Source organism: Equus quagga, chromosome 12 (assembly GCF_021613505.1).
Source record: "Equus quagga isolate Etosha38 chromosome 12, UCLA_HA_Equagga_1.0, whole genome shotgun sequence".
Lineage (NCBI taxonomy): Eukaryota > Metazoa > Chordata > Mammalia > Perissodactyla > Equidae > Equus > Equus quagga.
This window is the reverse complement of record NC_060278.1, coordinates 26,807,459-26,826,934: the sequence shown is the minus strand read 5'-3', so window position 1 is coordinate 26,826,934 and position 19,476 is coordinate 26,807,459. Positions and strand designations below refer to the sequence as shown.

Genomic DNA, 19,476 nt, shown 5'->3' with positions numbered 1-19,476 from the left:
AAAGGAAATTGACTACCCAGCGTGGCTCAGCTGTGATTAATGCATACAATTTAATGAAACATTGAATACTGATATAACAAAAATAGTGACATAACTATGAGAGGATGGGAAGGAGAAGTGTTTTTTTTTTAATGTGTGTGTTTGGGAGGGAGGTGGTTTCATTAAAGGAATCTCTAAGGGTTGTACGGGTATTTTATTTAGAAACATGGAGTTACACCAGAAGATATAGCTGAAGTTGAAAATGGTCGCCTAAGAGGAATGGAAATAGGGGCTCCTTGGGAGGGTGGGAGCAGCAACTGATAAGGCTAGTGGTATTTGGCTTTTTATTTAGTGTATATTCTTTGTTGAAATTTATTTTTAAAGACAAGGGGAAGAAAAATTAAGTAGCTTTCTCAGACTCACAAGGCTAGAAAGACCTTGGTTCAAAAATCTTGTCTTGCCAAGACCTTTTGATTCCAAAGTCCATGCCCTTCATCACTTGTCCCACTCACTCCCTTCAGTTTGAAGAGGACATTGTCTTGAACACAGTTGTTTCCCACGTAAGTCTGAAATTATGACTTAAATGTTAAAGACTACTCTTGTAGGTAGGCACCTGGTCTTCAGTTTTCTCTTATAATCCCAGCTCCAGTGCAGAGCTATACATATAACAGGACTATGATAAACACCTGTGGAACACTCAGTGAAGAATGATAAATGTGAGCTGGAAAAATCTTGAGACATCAGAGAAGCTAGATCTTGGACTAGGCTTTAAATATGAGGGAAAGTTAGGCACGAGTTGGGGAGGGGTGTGAAAATCAGACTATATATAACTAAAGAGGGAAGTTACGTGAAGAGTGATCTGAGTCAAGGGTATTTTGCCCTTGTGCCTGGGAGGGAGATAAAATTTATTGAGTAGGTGGAAATCAAGCAGTCAAAGGCTTTAAATATCTTATATTTTAACTTTGTAAAGCTATTTCTAACTACCTTATATATATATATATATATAACTTTTGTGCATCTGTGCTAATAAATACTTACTAGGATAAATGTCTCCATACATGGCAAAAAAATAAAAAAGGAATTTGATAAAGTATCTAGTGCAGTGTACAGTCCCTCATACGTAATAGTCCTGTAGTGAGACAGTTTGTAGAGTCACAGTGTCAGAACTGAAAGGAGCCTAGAAAGATAATTACAACCAAATGAGGCCTTAGAGGGAATAACAAAATCCTTGTTAGTGTGCTTTCGGCTGCCAATAAAAGTGGTTTAAACAATAAAGAACATTTATTATTTCACGTAACAGAAAATCCAGAAGCAGGACAGCTCCAGGTTAGTTTATTCAATAGTTCAAGGACTTAATTAAGGATCTGGATTCTTTCTGTTTTGTTCTATCCTCAGTATAATGCAGGGTGGTCAATCCCATCTAGGTTGCAGGGAGTTCGAGGCAACAAACACAGCTTCAGACAATACCCCAAGGCTAGAAGAAGATGGAGGCAGGGAGAGTGCATCTTTTATCTCCTGTCCTTTTGTAAGAAAACTTTCCCAGAATTCTCTCTGTAGATGACCATTCAAATCTCATTGGCCAGAATTGAGTCACATGTTTATCACTAAACAGTCACAAACCAAAGAGAGTAGAATTACCATAATGAACTTAGAATAATTAAGAGTCACACACAAGGTTCACCCAGTCCCAAGCCTCTCCTGAAGCATGAGATCACCCAATACCTGAATAAAATGGTGGTTTGGGGGAGGGAAGAAAAAGGGGCATGATTATTGGGAAGACAGTCAACATCATCGTCCCACTAAGGTCTCAGAACAAGTTATTGGTAGGCCTGCATTAGAATCGCAGTCTCATGATTTCCCAATTTAATTCTCCCCTCTTGACATAGATAACCTATTTGCTCAGTGAATGAATATGGTCAGTATTGCTGCTTTTTGTAAAGAATCTTGCATATATCCACACAATTCTGCCTCGAATCCTTTTTGGAAAAAGGTGTACTATTATAAAACTATATGTGCTATTTTTTTGTGAAGCACGTTTAATTCCTCAAATAATAAACTACTTGCAGTACCTCACATCTATTGTGCTTCTAACTCTGCATTAGTTCCTACTATTTCTGTTGGCTGGAAAACATACACACTAGTGCCCTTTTTTGGATTCCTTATCATTTGAATACCTACTCAGATTTCAAGTATGAGTGTTTCTATGAAACCTTTCTTGACATATCCCATCTCAATGAAATTGGTTGTTTGTACGTACTATATATCATGTTCTAGATTTCCTACACATTTATGGTACTGATTTCTTTACAGGTTTGTCTTCCTTTTCTAGTCTAAAAGCTTTCATCATAGAAACATTTGTCTTGATAAATGCAGGGTATAGGATAGTACTGGATACATCATAGTCACCACTAATAGTTTTGTTTAATGGATGAATCATATACTACTAATTTAGGAGTGGGGAGAGATTTTTATTTAATTGTGTTCTACTTGATTTGATTTCCAACCAGTAGAATGTGGATATGGTTCTATAATCTCTACTCTTCATTTTGAAGGATTTTTTTTCAGTGAGGCAAAAGTAATTCCTATAAGCATAATTTATTTCTATAAATAAAATTTTCTTTAGAACTTAAAGAATTTTGGGTAAAAACATTTCATTTTATGTGTGTTACTGCTTATAGAGCAAATTTAGCCCTTAGCTCTGGAGGCTTGTCAGAGGAGATGAGCATTACAGAATTGTACCTAATGCAAATTAGATGCTGGGTAAACATTTGAGTTTGTTTATATAGTAGATATGCCATAAACAGAACTATTCACTTTATGATTTAATTTTTTCTTTTTTCATTTTAGCGTTTATGACATTAACAGAGAACAGGACTATGTCAAGAGTTCTGGGGGTATACTTGGTGAAACTGAATTAAGACCACCCTCCCAGCTACATTTTCTCTTAGAGAAGACCAAGACAGGGTTCATATCAGAACAGAGTGGGTATTAAACTAAATGCTATAAATTATTACTAATGATTCCAAAGTAAAACAGTACAATTTTTAAAATTCTAATTTAGAGCATGTAAAATGACAGGACTTTAAAATATATATATAATTTCCAATAGCTACAAATTTCATATAATCATTGGTCCAGAATTGTTAGGTGATTGTTTTCAAATTATATCAGAAAAGGTATTTGTTCAAGGGAGATTGTCACATTCCTCTATTTGTATTTCTTTGAAGTTATTCATTTTACTTGATTTTGAATTGAGATATTTTAAATGGAAGTAATACATGCTTATGTAAGAAAAACCTGAATTATAGTAATATATCTAAGGTAAAAAGCATGATTCCCTTTTATCCACTCCCCAATCTCAAGAACCATTAGTTTAAACACTGTTAGCAATTTGGTTTCCCATTTTTCTAGATCTTTTTTGTACACTTTCAAATACATAATTTTTTACCAAAATGACATTATATAATGCAAGTTATTTACTCAGTAGTATATAATAGATATCTTTTTATGCCAGTATACAAATTTACTTTATTTAATGGTTGCAAGTGTTTCCCTATTGATGGCAATTGAGGTCGTCTCCAGTGTTTTTGCTGTTATAGATGCTGGTACATGGAACACCCTTGTACATATATCCTGTGCACTTATGCTGGTGTTTCTGAGGAATAGATTCCCAGAAATGGAATGGTTATTCAGTTATACACATTTATGTTTTTGTTAGGTCCTGCCAAATTATACTCTAAAAAAGTTATATTTAACTTACAGTGGCAGTCCTTTAATTTCTTAAAAGTAAAGGTAATATATTTTAAGGATGAGGTTAAAGAATAGGCTCTTCTTTCAACAACTGTCAAATGGCCTACTTAGACTACATAAAGCATACAGGCATCAATCATATTAACGGATGTAGGTTGCAGTCGGTCTATGGGAACACTAATAAGGGTCTTTCATGGCAAATGTTGGGTTCTGAGTCTTTCTGTCTTTGATGGGTGCTAGCACTTAATTCACAAACAGGAGATTGGGTCATGAAAGTCCTGGGGAGATGTAGAAGTGGCTAGTTTTTGTGAGAATTAGTGTGACACCTAAGCTGTTGGCATTAGTGCATCTGATTATTTACTTTCAAACCAGATACTTATAAGAATGGAAAACAGATACCTGTGGTATAGCATCAGAAATTGGTTTATAATTTTCTAAACCTTCCTATTAAGAGTTAAAAAGAGAAAAAACTGTCCCAAACCAACTCAGTATCTCTGTAATGGATTTTGAGAGAAAGGGAGATTAATGCAGGCCAATTGAGCAGAATCCAACTTGTGTCAAGCTCAACTGAGCTTTTAAGATTGAATCCATAAATAGAGAAGTGTGCCCAAAGCCAGGTGCTACAGGAAAGAATATTAACTCGGTTTCCAGAGCCATTGTGATTGGACTTAAGTTTTCTCCCTGTGCTCTCTTAAGCCCTAGGGACACTCTTTACACTTTATAGATAGGTACTTTTCAAGTTATCTTCTTAGATGTCCTAGGTGTCTTTGTGCAATAGCCTCCTCTTAATAGTCTGTTAACTTTCACTTTTTAAATAAAGCATGTGTATTGCTCAGCAAAAATGAGGCCATCCATTTATTTAGTGCTCACATTGTTTCGTACCCTAGGTAGACTCTTAAATGAAAGTACATTGTATAAGAAGAGACAATGCCAAATAATTTCTCTGTAAAGTTCTCGTCTATCTCCTTATTTATAGAGCAGGAAACTTGTGCTTTCTGAGAGTATAATTGAGGTCATTTATTATAAAATCATGAAAGAGTCAAGGTTTACTATAGTTTTCTAACAACTTCACTTTTGACATGCTTTTTCCTTCCTCTCCTCGTAAAATGATTACTTTTATAAATATATTGCCATTTGGAGAATGCTGACCTAGAGGGGAAGCATTTTTAACCATAAATAAATAGTTTTAGAAATAAAAATGTATAAGTACAAGATAATTCATTTCCTGCTTGTTCCTCTTTGTTTATTTTAAATCATTACCTTTATTCATAGCTGTATTGGGGACAGGATTCCCCGCACTGGTGTAAATAAAGTGTTCTGTGACCACATGTATTTGGGAAACACTGTGTTAGATAGGTTTTATTTCTTTTTAATTGCACTATTTCTCACAGTTTTCAGTTTGTTGTTTTACATTGACACTCAGAAATGGGGATGTGTGTAGGGCCGGCCCAGTGGCGTAGTGGTTAAGTTTGCGTGCTCTGCTTTAGCATGGTTCACAGGTTTGGGTCCTGGGCAAGGACCTATGCATCACTTATCAAGCCATGCTGCGGCAGGTGTCCCACATATAAAATAGAGGCTGCACAGGTGTTAGCTCAGGGCCAATCTTCCTCAGCAAAAAAAATTAAAAATAAAATTAAGAAATGGGGGTAGATGCAGTATTCACTAGTTTTGAAACTTAAAATCTGTGCCTAACTTTTAACATCTTACAGAATTTAGAGAAGTTGATTATCATAGAATGTTCATTTCCAAAGCTGTTACAACTTTTCTTTCATTCACTGTAAGCAATGCATTTTTTCAAATACTGCGCTGCAGAGTATACTTAGATTTTTTAATATTATATTACCTCTCTAAAAATATTAAATACAAGGTTTCCCAAATTATAATATTTAAAGGAGTACTGATTTGTATTTGAGCTAGCAATACAGATTATTTGTAAGATGAATTTGCAGGCGCATAGCCTTCACAGTTTGTTTTGAATAATGCAGCTAAAGAAAGCTATAATTTTAATTATCATCACTGGTGTTTTGCAATTTGAATCTCTTTAGAATATCCTTGTTTTTTATAGCACTAGTATACTGATAGTGAAGGAAAAAGTGAAACTGCGTAAAAGTGAAACAGAATCGATATAGATCCAGATGTACCAACTTCAGAATACTCTTGTATGTTTCGTCCTCTTTCCTTCCTTGCTATTTATAATCTTTCATTTTTGATAGTACTAAGTTTTATTTGTTAAAGCATTTTTAAATTACGTTGATAGTTGAAGTGTTAGGACACTTTTAGTCCAAATTAATTTTACTGAAATGTTTGTTTTCATTTGTGTGATAGTCATTTTTTTTAATCTGTTGTTCTTAAGTTAATTTTAATTAAGATGGTTTCTTTTTCTTTAACTTTTGAACTTTAATGTAATTGGCAGAGGTCTGTTAAAAGTAGGAAGCCATATTAATGTACTTATTTATACTTATTTTTACGTACTTATATTTATATGATCAAAACTTCTAGTGCTATTTAAATTATTCCGTTCTCTTTACTATTAGTAAGTAATCAGTTTGTATCTCCCCCCTCAATCTTGTTAAAGAGAATAGAGAGGATACAAACAGAAGGGAGTAAACAAATCAAATGGTTAAGTGTTATGAGAACTCATTAGGCTCAGTTCTTACTAAAGTGAAGATTTGTAAAATCAAAAGGCACAAAGGCTCAATCACAAGACTTACTGGATCGAGTTACTAATTCTCATTTAGGAAAGATACCTCTCATGGCATGGGCATATCAGAATCTGGGATAGCTCATGGGTACGGTTTTAAAAAAGCACTTTCAAAAAAAAGTAATAAGGTTTATTTATGTAAAGTGAAAAAAAAATAATGATTTTACCATACAACCCATAAGAAGTAAAGTTCAACAGACACATCTAAGCTGGTGAAGAAACCCCAAAGATACAGTGATTTCCAGTATGTTTGCTGAGTGTCCAATAGTAGGAACCTACCAGACTTACTTGGGGGTTTGGTGAGAAGAGTAAGTTTATCAAAATGTGGAATAGAATGAAAAGCCTTAAGGATGGGAAACATTGGTCTAAGTGATCGCTAACCACCAACTTGAGACTGCAGTTCCATCTGCGTTTACCAACTCTGATTATGCACAGAGCTTTAAACCAAAAGCCATAAGGGATCTAGCAGGGTATTCTTCACTCTTGTAGGGAAAGTGATTCACCCTCAGTTGTTAATTAATCCATTTAGATTATTTTCTTCACATGAGAGGTCTTTTAAGATAGTACAGATATGGTAACCAAGACGCATTGTGAATGTCTTAGTTATAAAGGAAGGAAATAGATGAGGTATTCAGTGATGTTTAGTGTGCCACTCTTAAGCCCATCCTTTGGTTATCTTAAACAGTTGCATTATTTTTGTTTGTTTTACAGTTTTTGAGACAGTATCCTTGAGTTCAGACTCTCTCTTCCAGAGGGCAGTTTCAATTCTCCATACTTCTTACTTGGACTCTGCATCTGAGCATGGTTTTCAGTACAGTCAAGTGACTTTGGTGAAAAATGACATTTTCTTAAATGAGGTGAGGTGCTTGGTACACACTGTGTCTGCGTGTTAGTTTTATTTTAGTTTTAAAGAAATAGACCCATCATTTCTGGTATATAAGCCTAGATGTTTTTAGCTATCACTTTTCAGATGAGATAAAAGATCCTTGGAAATAGTCACTTGAAAGGTAATAATAATATATTTTGGGGAATAGAAAAATAAAATTAGTCTTTTAGCAGGAGAAAATCAGATGATGCATTTTTTAAAGTTAATTTGCAAGACAAAATAACATGTTTATAGCATTTGGTTATTCTCTCTTTATGCAGTACAAAACCTTTTACCAAGAAAAAAAAGCAAATAACTATACTCAGGAAGAACTTCAAGAAACCTACGGATTTCTTCTGTTTGAAACTGAAAATCAGGTAAGGGAATTAGGTTGTAGAAAATTAATTTTATAATATTAATATACAAAATTAATAATATCATTAAACTCAAATATTGGTATTTCAGTTCTGTAAGATTTGTAAGATTACGAGTTAGTTCATCAGTCTTTTTTGTTACTAAGTTTGATGGCAATGTAAATGACAGTGAAAGCTAGTCATATTGATTTCTACAGCTTTTCATAGGTCCTCTTTGCTTTTATGTTATATACATTTGTAAGCTAATGGTAAGATTTAGATTAATGCAAGTTTCTAAGTATCAGTAATGCCTTTTAATGGATATTTCTCCATACTGGATCATTGTTTACATAGATACTTTGTTTTGCTTGTGGAGATTTTTGAAGTTTAAATTACATGGTTTTGGGGATAAGATGAACACTTTCAGCATTCTGGTTCCTTGAAATTGTTTTATGCCTGTCTTTGAAGATCGAACATCCATATTGTTACTTGTGCCTAAATTGTGGGAGAAGGAAACTGCTGTGTGCAGGGTATGTCTCCAAAGATGTGTGTGGCTTCCTGGATATAATTCTAATACTAGAGACCTATAATCCAACTTAAAATAATTCAAAGGTAATATTTTGGTTGGGTTCATGATTTTTAAAGAACAAGGGTAGATTTGCTTAAAGAATAACATTAGCATTTAACGTAAGAATTATATAGTAATACCAAAAGAGTTTATTTAATCCATATACTTCCAAATAAGATGTGTTATGGATTCATACTAGAAAAAAAGCATTTGAAATTGAGACATTTTCAAATTTAGTGATTCCAAAGCTATAATTGAAAAAGAATCTTCAAGAGAGGACTTATCTGTGAGCTTGTTTAATTTGGTTTTGCTGGTGACATTTTTGTTAACAGAAATGGTAAAATTTCATGAAGAATTTTGAACTTTTTACCAAAACACAATTGCCTTACATAAGCTTGCTTTATGGTGTGAATATATACACTGTACAGATTCAGATTTATTTGAAAGTTTATAGATTGTAGTGTGATTTCATTGCCTCTCCCAAGACTGACATGATACACACAGTACTATCTTTTGTTTAAAGGCAAAGTTGGTATGTCAACGTGGACTCTGTGTTGGCAGCAGCACCATTACCACTCTGGGTGATCCAGCGAAAGGTAAGTCTATAAGAAAAAAGACTTTCTTCTTTTACAAGATAAAGAGGGTTTTAGTTAATTTCACAAGACACCTATATTAAAAGGCAGTTTTGTTAATGATAACAACCTTTAGAATCAGAACTTTAATCATATAAATGGGCTTTGAGCCTAAGACTTAAGGTTTTCCAATAGGAGTTACATGATCAGAACTTTTTTTTAAAGGTTGGTTGTACTAGAAAAGATACTCAAGGTATCTTTTAGTATCAAGAGATCTGTATGGTCATCCAGGGTTAATGAGGATCTCTTCTAAAGTATCCTAATGGCGGTAGGAATAGAGAATAGATAGAACTGACCAAACTTGGCAACTATGGAATGTGAGGAGTAAGAGAAAGGAAATAAACAAGTATAAGCTTTTAAACTTACACTACAGTCATCTTATTAATAGAAGAGAGAGACAGAAGGAGGGGGATTATAGGAAAGCTGATGAGTTAAAAGAGAAAGGTAATCTTATGGTTAAGAATATGGATTAGCACTAAATTAAGCTTCAATTTCTTCATCTGTAAAATAGATAAAACTATCTTCTAGATTTGTTGTTAGGATTACATGAGACTATGTCAAGTGCTTAGCCCCAAGAGTACACACAGTAAGCTCTCAGTAAATGGATACTGCTACTTTGATGAGTTAATTTGAGACACTGGATTTTCATAAGTGTTTCTGGATGAAGTGTTTCTGCTGGTGGTAAAAATAGTTGGAAAAGAGATTAGGTTTGGAGATTGGGCTCAAGGTGGTGGGGATGGGTGTAAGTTGAAGCCAAAGATATTGTTACATGGACAGTGTAGAAGGAAAAGATGGCGAAGAACACAACTTTTGGGTCCTTATGGGACTAAGGAGTGAGGAGATGGGGTAGACTCTAGAAGGAGGAGTCAAGAGCTGTCCAGTGGATGAAGAATTAGGAAGGAGAGTTTTACAGAAAGCAGAAGGATCTAAGGAAGGGTATTTAGTAGTGTCTGATGCTACAGAATTTGGAGATGAAAGCAGGACTCAGATTATCGGGCTTCATGGCTAGATTCCTGCTGACCTTTTTTTTTTTTTTTCAATAACAGCTTTATTGAGAAAAAATTCACAAAGCATACAATTTGCTCATTTAAAGTGTACAATTTAGTGTTTTTTGGTATGTTCACAGAGTTGTGCAACTATCTGCACAATCAATTTTAGACCATTTTCGTCACCCAAAGAAGAAATCCCATACCGATTAGCAGTGACTCCCCATGCCTCACTACCACCAGCCTAGACAACCTCTAATCTGCTTTTTGCCTCTGTGAATTTGCCTACTCTAGACATATAAATGGAATCGTATATGATCTGTTGTGACTAACTTCTTTTACTTAGCTTAGTGTTTTTGTGGTTCATCCATGTTGTAGCGTGTACCTGTATTTCATTTCCTTTTTGGCTGAATAATATTCCATTTGTATGGTTATACCACATTTTCTTTATCCATTCAGTGGTTAACTGATGGACATTTGGTTGTTTCTCCTTTTTGGCTATTATGAAAAATACTGCAGTGTACATTCGTGTACGAGCTTTTGTATAGACGTCTCTTTTCATTTCTCTTGGGTATACCCCTAGGAGTGGAATTACTGGGTCATATATGGTAACTGTGTGTAAAACAGAATTTTTTAAAACTTACTCAGCTCTTCTAAAGGACATGAAGGGGGATAAATTTATAACTCCAATAACACTTTACATAAAACCTTTCCTCCTTCTCCCCTATTCTTCACCCTCCAGTCTTTTCATTATGAAAAATGCCAACATAGAAAAAGTAGAGAGCTGGATATAATATACCCATCACCTAGGTTTAACAGATAATGTTTTGCATTATTCCCTTCATTTGTTTAAAAAAAATTTTATTTTGCTGGAGAATTTGGAAGTAAATTACGAGTGAAATCCTCAGCTTACATCTCCAAAAAATAAGGCCATTTTTTCTACATTATTCCAATCCCATGATTTTATTGTTGATGTTTGAGAGGCTGACTTCAGTAGGGTGGTGGAGTATAAGCTCAGTTGTTCCTAACAATACTCTTTCTTAAACACATATACTGGGGTTGATAATGAAATAGCACTACTGCCTATGTACATTTGAGATAGTTTTTGACTCAAATAGAAATGGATAGTTCTGTGCAGAATAGCAATATTTTACATTAATGTAGTATTTTATAGTTTTAAAACTTTATTGCTCTTTTTAAATCTTCCTGAGAGTTGTGTGGTTTATGTACCCATGACCCAAGCCCACCCTTCCCACTTAAGTGACCTACTCCTCAGTCACGTGCTTATTGTTAGTAAGTGGAAAACTTGGAACTGGAACCCAGGCTTCTAACCACAAGTTCTTTGCTCATTCCGCTGTATCAGAGTGTCCTCACCATCCTTTTATATTTCAAAGGAGATGCCTGGGTTCAGGAAGATCTCTGAAATCTGTCCTTTCCTCCTTTTCACTGCTGCTGCCATGTGGGGATCCTCCTCTCCTGTCCCAGCTCTTAAGTAGCTTTCTACTTGGTCCTGTCTCTAGTCTCTTCCCTCTGTAGACTCACCTCTCCAACTTATAAGCAGCAGTTTACTGCTTAAAATCTTTGATGGTTCTCTGCTGCCTACAGAGTAAAGTCTAGTAAATAAGCCCATCAGCATGTTCTACGAAGATCTTTACTGTTCAGTCCCAAGCTTCCTTTTCAGCCTCAGCTTCCACCATTTTCTCCCCTGCTCCCAACACTGTGGCCTACTGTCCTAAATAATTTATCATCTTTTGTGCTTCCGTATTTTTGTTCACTCTGCTCTCTATTTAGAATTTCATTCCTCTCAGTGTCTAAAGAACTCCTTTCCTAGACAAATTTAATTACTTGATTATTTCCGTCTCTCTGTGTCTTCAAGTACAACATATGTCTGACCCATAGTTAAGTACCTACTATTTGTTGGGCTATGATGTGGCTGCCGTGGTGAACAAAACGAAAATAACCCATGGAATTTATAATCTAACAGAATAAACTGCTTGAAAGCAAGGACCTTGTTTTATTTTTCTTGTGTCACTGCTGCCTTGCACAGACCTGCCATGTAGTAAACCTCAGTACATGTTATTAAATAGGAGTATTTACTGAGATTTTTTGCAAAAAATAACTTGAGAATCAGATTACCATAGACCTTTTCACTGAATGATTGTAAGAGAAAAAACAGACTTAGACTTTTCCAAGAATGTGATACTTTTATCCCTTTTTAGTTATCGTACTCATAGAAAATTAGTTATCCAACAGCTATATTCTGTATTATCTTAGCTCTGATTTTTTCATACCTTTAGAATATCTCAGAAGTTTTCAAAAGGTAAGCAATTTCCAAACAGATTTTTAATGTGGACCTTTGTCTTTTGTGTTGTCTTGTTCGGTTAAAGGTAGCCCTGCATGTGAAATGTGTATGTGTTTTTTAAAGTGTAAATTAATCTATATTTTATACTTTTATAGGTGTATACATTTCCAAATACTCAGACTATCTTCACGCAAGACCATGGTATCATGGGAAGTCCGGTTATGTTGTAATTTTTAATCTAATTAAGGTAAAGCCCAAATGTGCTTCTATGTAATTTTTATTTTAAAAACTAAAAATTATCAGGCGGTGATAACGTTCATTGCAGCCATTTGCTAAACATAGTTCTTTCCAAAGACAGCAATCCAAATTCAGAAAAGATAACTATTTTTGCTCTCCTTTAAAGACAAAGCTTGTTTGTTCATTTAATAGATGATTTATGAATTTTTTTTTAAAAGAAAACAAAATGCTTCAAAATAATACAGAGGTATTCAGTGAAAAGTTTGCCTCTCATCTATGTCCCACCATGCCATTTTTTAAACATTAACAGAAAACAAGTAGCTGCTTATAAAACACTGTGATTACAGTTATAGCAGACAAATTTAGAGAACAACATTCGTTATCTGGTTTAAATTGTCAAAAGAAGAAATGTTTATTTTCTTTATCCCTTACATAGTCCCGTGTAAGTGAATCACACAGAATTTTCACTCAAATAGTAGGAAAACTCTGATTTTAGACGTTGGTGGGCTTTTTGAGGATATATGCTGTGGTCTTTTTGGTGTTTTTGTTTTAGCTTTCCTATTATTTTAAGTTCTTTGGTTATAAACCCAACACTAGTGATTTTTTTTAATAGTGTGAACTCTTCATATTCCAAAATTTGTTCCCAAGAGCTGAAGGGAAATTAGCATTGCATTGGTGCACAATCACAGTCTTCCTTCTCCTGCTCCGTGATAAGTACAGTCATGTGCCACATGATGACATTTCATTCAATTATGAACCACATATGTGATGGTGGTCCTGTAAGATAACCGAAAATCTTGAAGAACAAAACAAAGTGATGGAAGTTGTTAAAGCATCTGCTTCCTTGAAGGCAACGAGACTAACAGAAATTTAAGAAGGGCCCATATCATGGAGAAACTTCTAATGACCTGGATTGAAGACCACACACAGAAGTGTATCCCTCTCAGTACCATGGTGATCATGGCCAAAGCAAAAAAATTTGTTTGTGATGTTGAATTTACTGCCAACTCTGTGTGGTTTAAACAATTCAAGAATCGTTATTCATTATATAATGTGAAAGTGAGTGATGGGTCTGTGAGTGCTGATGTGAACACAGCTGAAGAATTTTTGAGAACTCTAGCTGGTCCTGGAGGAAAATTACTTACCAGAGCAAATATTCATTATAGATGAAACCTCCGTACTCTGGAAACGGATGCCTGAAAGGACTGTCATCCATGAGGAAGCCAAGTCAATGCCAGGATAACAGTCTTGCTTGGGGGTCATCGATCATTGTGGGCTACAAATGGAAACCCTTTGTGATCTGGCACAGTGAGAACCCCAGAGCTTTCAAGCATATCAATAAGCACATACTGCCAGGGCAGTACGGGAGCCGTAAGAAGTCATGGACAACCCACCTCCTCTTCCAGGATGCCCCCCTGAATTGCTGTACTAGTGAAATGGAGAAATGCTGTTTGGAGAATAACATACCTTGCAACGTTTTGCTTATTGTTGATAATGCTCCCAGACATCCTCCTTTTATTGGTGATCTTTATCCCAATATCTAAGTGATGTTTCTCCCTTCAAACACTCCCTCTGATCCAACCAGTGTATCAAGAAGTTATAGCAGCTTTTAAGGCCTACTGCTTGAGGAGGTCCTTAGCCCAGGCTATTGCTACAGCTGAGGAATACAGTGAGAAGACACTGATGCAATTCTGAAAGGATTACAGCATCTATGACTGCATCAAGAACCTTGCTTGGGGGGCCAGCCCCATGGCATAATGGTTAAGTTCAGATGCTCTGCTTTGGCAGCCTGGGGTTCACAAGTTCAGATCCTGGATGCAGACCTACACACCACTCATGAAGCCGTGCTGTGGAAGCATCCCACATACAAAGCAGAGGAAGATGGGCACAGATGTTAGCTCAGGGCCAATCTTCCTCACCAAAAACAAACAAACAAAAGAACCTTGCTTGGGCTTGGGGTGATGTCACCAAGGCACGTATGAATGGCATCTGGAAGAAGACACTCAAGAGGTTCGTCCATAACTTCAAAGGATTTGCCACCCTGTCTGGCGGAGGTTGCAAAACTCAACAAGGCTGTGGTTGAGATGGCAAATAACTGTAACCTGGGCAGGGATGAGGAGGATGCTGAGGAGCTCCTAGAGGGGGCTCCTGAGGAAATGACTAATGAGGAGTTCTTGGAACTGATCAGGAACACAGAGCTGAAGAAGAGGCAAGAGAAAAGGAAACTGCAGGAGAAGAAAAAGAAAGACCCTCAAGAAAATTCACAGTGAAGGGTTTAGCAGAAGCTTTTGCAGACCTCACCAAACTCCTTAAAAAGTTTGAAAACATGGACCCCAACACTAGGTTTTCATTAATAGAGAGGAATGTTCATGGTGCATTATCTGCTTACAAGCAAATCTATGGTGAAAAAAAGAGAGCAAGCAAACCCCCATGGACATACTACTGAAAAGAGTGACACCTCTTCAAGAAGAGCCTCAGGCAAGTCCTTCAGGAGGTGTTCCAGAAGAAGGCACTGTTATCATAGGAGACGACAGCTCCATGCGCCTTATTGCCCCTCAAGACCTTCCAGTGGGACAAGCTGTGGAGGGTGGTAGATAGTGATATTGATGCTCCTGACCCTGTGTGGGCCTAGGCCAATGTGTGTGTTTGTGTCTTAATTTTTAACAAAAAAGTTTAAAAAGTAAAAAAGTAAAATAAAAAATTTTTAAATAGTAAAAAACTTATGTAATAAGGATATAAAGGAAGAAAATATTTTTGTACAGCTGTACAATGTGTTTATGTTTTAACCTAAGTGTTACTACGAAAGTCAAAAATTTTGAAATAATTAACATTTATAAAGTAAAAGTTATAGTAAGCTAAGGTTAATTAGTGGAGAAAGAAAAATTGTTTTAAAATTTAGCGTAGCCTAAGTGTACAGTGTTTATAAAGTCTACATACAGTAGTGTATGGTAACGTGCTAGGCCTTCACAGTCACTCCCCACTCACTCACTGCCTCACCCAGAGCAACATCCGCTCCTGCAAGTTCCATTCATGGTAAATGTCCTATGCAGGTGCACCATTTTTTATCTTTTATACCGTATTTTTATTGTACCTTTTCTTTGTTTAGTTATGTTTAAGATACATAAATACTTTACCACCGTGTTACAGTTGCCTGCAGTATTCAGTACTGTGTCATGATGTGCGGGTTTGTAGCCTAGGAGCAATAGGCTGTGCATATAGCCTAGGTGTGTAATAGGCTGTACCCTCTAGGTTTGTGTAAGTACACTCTACGATGTTCACACAGTGACGAGATCGCCTTATGACACGTGTCTCAGAAGGCGTCCCTGTTGTTAAGCGATGCACGACTGTGCTGTAGTTCTGCTGTAAAAGTATGCCTGTCAGCTCAATTAACAAACATCTGCTTTTTTATTTGCGTTAGATTGTGCCTCACCCTTGGGTTCTTGCCCCTGTATCCCACCGTGTCTGGTGGATGTTGCTGTTTAGTTCTCACTCTCAGTTCCTCTTTACTGCTCCAAAGCCAGCCACACCCAGCATCCTAAGGTGTTTGATGGAGAGAAGATACAGGGTGTGATTGTTCACTGAGAAGTGTTGTTTGTATTCTTTGACTTAGTATTGCCTTTGGGAGTCCTGTAAATGAAGAGGCAGGACCTTAACAGGAAAAGAAATTCTTTTTTTTAAAGCAAGTAAATTCTTCTTGTGAAGATAAAAATAAAAGTTGTCTATAATTTCGTGCCTCATTTTGGTATACATTTTGTATCCTTTTTTTTCCATATATGTCATTAAATTCAAAACAGCTTTTAGAAATCATTTTATGATATTTCATTATATGGTAAACTTGACTGTCCTTTTTTTTTAATTTTCTTTTTCTAGGAGACATATAACCCTTGATGAAGAGAAATTTGTGGTGGGAAATACTATGGAGTGTTCAGTAATTAGGGCCATTGGTCTGCTAAGCACTTTACCGCATATTTGCTCCTTGCTAATTTACTGGGTCCTGGCATAGTAGATGTATCTTGGTCTGTAATTTACAATTGATAATTAATACTTCAGTTTGGAAACTTGTCTTTTGAAACTTTAGATTTCATTTGTTATCTTTGATGTTATAGTCATTGAATAGCCAATCTGTTAGGTGGGCTATATAATTTTTCTTTTAAAGAAATGGTTCTCTTAAATTTGGGGTGATTCATGTACTTTTTGGATATCATGATAAAAGCTGTGGACATTTGCCCCAGGAGGATGCCCAAACATACCAAATTTTTAAATATAAGCATACCTCATTTTATTGCATTTTGCTTTATTGTACTTTGCAGATGTTATATTTTTCACAAATTGAAGGTTTGTGGCAACCCTGTGTCAAGCAAGTCTGTTGGCGCCATTTTCCCAACAGCATTTGTTCACTTCATGTCTCTCTGTCACATTTTAGTAATTCTCACAATATTTCAAGCTTTTTCATCATTATTTTATTTGTTGTAGTGATCTGTGATCACGATCTTTGATGTTACTATTGTAATTGTTTGGGAGTGGCACAAATCCTGCTCGTATAAGATAGTGAACTTAATTGATAAATGTTGAGTCTGTCCTGACTGTTACATCTACTGGCTTTTCCCCATCTCTCCCTTTCCTTAGGCCTCCCTATTCCCTGAGACACAATATTGAAATTAGGCCAATTAATAACCCTGCAATGGCCTCTAAATGTTCAAGTGATAGGAAGAGTCTTGTGTCTCTAATTTTAAATCAAAAGCTAAAAATGATAAGCTGATTGAGGAAGGCATGTCGACAGCCGAGATAGGTCAAAAAGCTAGGCTCTTTTAGCCAGTTAGCTAAGTGGTGAATGCAAAGAAAAAGTTCTTCAAGGAAATTAAAATTGCTTGCTCCAGTGAACACATGAATGATAAGAAAGTGAAACAGCCTTGTTGGTGATAGGGAGAAAATTTTAGTGGTGTGGATAGAAGATGAGACCAGCCACGACATTCCCTTAAGCCAAAACCTAATCCAGAGAAGTCCCTAACTCTCTTCAGTTCTATGAAGGCTGAGAGAGAGGAGGAAGCTACAGAAGAAAAGTTGGAAGCTAGTAGAGGTTGGTTCGTAAAGTTTAAAGAAAGCAGCTATCTGCATAACATGAAAGTTCAAGGTGAAGCAGCAAGTGCTGATGGAGAAGCTGCAGCAGGTTATCCAGGGGATCTCGCTAAGATGAAATTAATGAAGTTAATGAAAGTGGCTACACTAAACAACGGATTTTCAAATGTAGCTGAAACAGCCTTCTATTGGAAGAAGATGCCATCTAGAACTTTCATAGCTGGAAAGGAGAAGTCAATGCCTGGCTTCAGAGCTTCAAAGGACAGACTCACTCTCTTGTTAGCGCCTAATGCAGCTGGTGGCTTTATGTTAAAACCAGTGCTCGTTTACCATTCCACAAATCCTCAGGCCCTTAAGAATTATGCTAAATCTACTCTGCCTGTGCTGTATAAATGGAATAAGAAAGTCTGGATGACAGCAATATGGTTTACTGAATATTTTGAGCCCACTGTTGAGACCTGTTGCTCAGAAAAAAGATTCCTTTCCGAATATTAGTTCTCGCTGACAATGCACCTAGTCACCCGAGAGCTTTGATGGAGGTGTACGTCAAGATTAATGTTGTTTTCATGCCTGCTAACACAGCATCCATTCTGCAGCCGATGGATCAAGGAGTAATTTTGGCTTTCAAGTCTTATTATTTAAGAAGTACATTTCATAAGGCTATAGCTGCCATAGATAGTAATTCCTTTGATGGATCTGGGCAAAGTAAATTGAAAACTTTCTGGAAAGGATTCACCATTCTAGATGCCATTAAGAACATTCATGATTCATGGCAAGAGGTCCAAGTATTAACATTAGTGGAGTTTGGAAGAAGTTGATTCCAACCCTAATGGATGACTTTGAGGAGTTCAAGATTTCAGTCGAGAAAGTAACTGTAGGTGTGGTGGAAACAGTGAAAGAACTAGAATTAGAAGTAGCCCCTGAAGATGGGACTGAATTGCTGCAATCTCGTGATAAAACTAATGGATGAGGAATTGCTTTTTATGGGTGAGCAAAGAAAGTGGTTTCTTGAGATGGAATCCATCCCTGGCGAAGATGCTGTGAAGACTTGGAATGACTACAAAGGAGACGTAAACTTAGTTGATAAAGCGGTGGCAGGTTTTGAGAAGGTTGACTGCAATTTTGAAGGAAGTTATGCTGTGGGTAAAATGCCACGGAACGGCATTGCATGGTGCAGAGAACCGTTCATGAAAGGAAGAGTCAATCGAGGCGGCAGACTTTATTTTTGTGTTAATTTAAGAAATTGCCACAACCACTCCGACCTTCTGCAACCACCACCCTGATCAGTCAGTATCCATCAGCATCGAGGCAAGATCCTCCACTAGCAAAAAGATTACAACTCAGTGAAGACTCATATGATGGTTAGCGTTTTTTTTTAGCGATAAAATATTTTTTAATTAAGGTGTGTAATTCTTTTTTAGTCATAATGCTATTGTACACTTAATGGACTACTGTATAATGTAAACATAACTTTTATATGCACTGGGAAACTAAAAAACTCATGTGACTTGCTTTGTTGCAATATTTGCTTCACTGCATTGGTCTAGAACCAAACATACAATATCTCTGAGGTATGTCTGTACAATTTTATGGGGTTTGTGAATAATTAAAAGTATTATTATCCCTAAGATAATTTTCTAAGAACCATAGTTCTTAACACAGTTAACTGTTCTTTGAAATACATCCACATCCTTATTAGGCTCCTTTTAAAAATGAATCCTAGAGTAAGATTCTTGCTCTTTGAAGATATCTGATTAGTCTTAATATTTTTATTCTAGGGAAAAGTCAAGTTTGTGTCTGAGAATTACACAGCTAACTATACTAGCCCATCTTCTGGCTATGATTGCCACGTGGCTGCAAATACTAACAAGGTTTCTCACAAGACGAGTCATTTTCGCACCTTTGAACTGAGTCAGGTATTGTCACCTGGGAATATGTCATTCCCAAGATACATTTCTGAATCTAATGTGTTAAATTTCAGGACTGGGTGGGGTTGAGATAGGCTTGGTACGTATGGAATTTCATAG

General features: G+C 36.2%; 1 protein-coding gene across 4 annotated transcripts in view; it reads left to right on the top strand.

The window, feature by feature from the left end:
* Window positions 1-19,476, top strand: part of TASOR2 (transcription activation suppressor family member 2) — a 76,181-nt gene that overhangs the window by 19,533 nt on the left and 37,172 nt on the right. For 3 of the 4 annotated variants that reach the window (XM_046679009.1, XM_046679008.1, XM_046679007.1), the window contains exons 2-6: window positions 7,142-7,287; window positions 7,577-7,672; window positions 8,740-8,812; window positions 12,292-12,383; window positions 19,228-19,365. In XM_046679009.1, the coding sequence (XP_046534965.1) occupies window positions 7,142-7,287; window positions 7,577-7,672; window positions 8,740-8,812; window positions 12,292-12,383; window positions 19,228-19,365 (545 nt within the window). Of the gene's footprint in view, window positions 1-2,829; window positions 2,961-7,141; window positions 7,288-7,576; window positions 7,673-8,739; window positions 8,813-12,291; window positions 12,384-19,227; window positions 19,366-19,476 lie in introns of those variants that run through there. The other variant, XM_046679011.1, reaches the window with a different exon arrangement.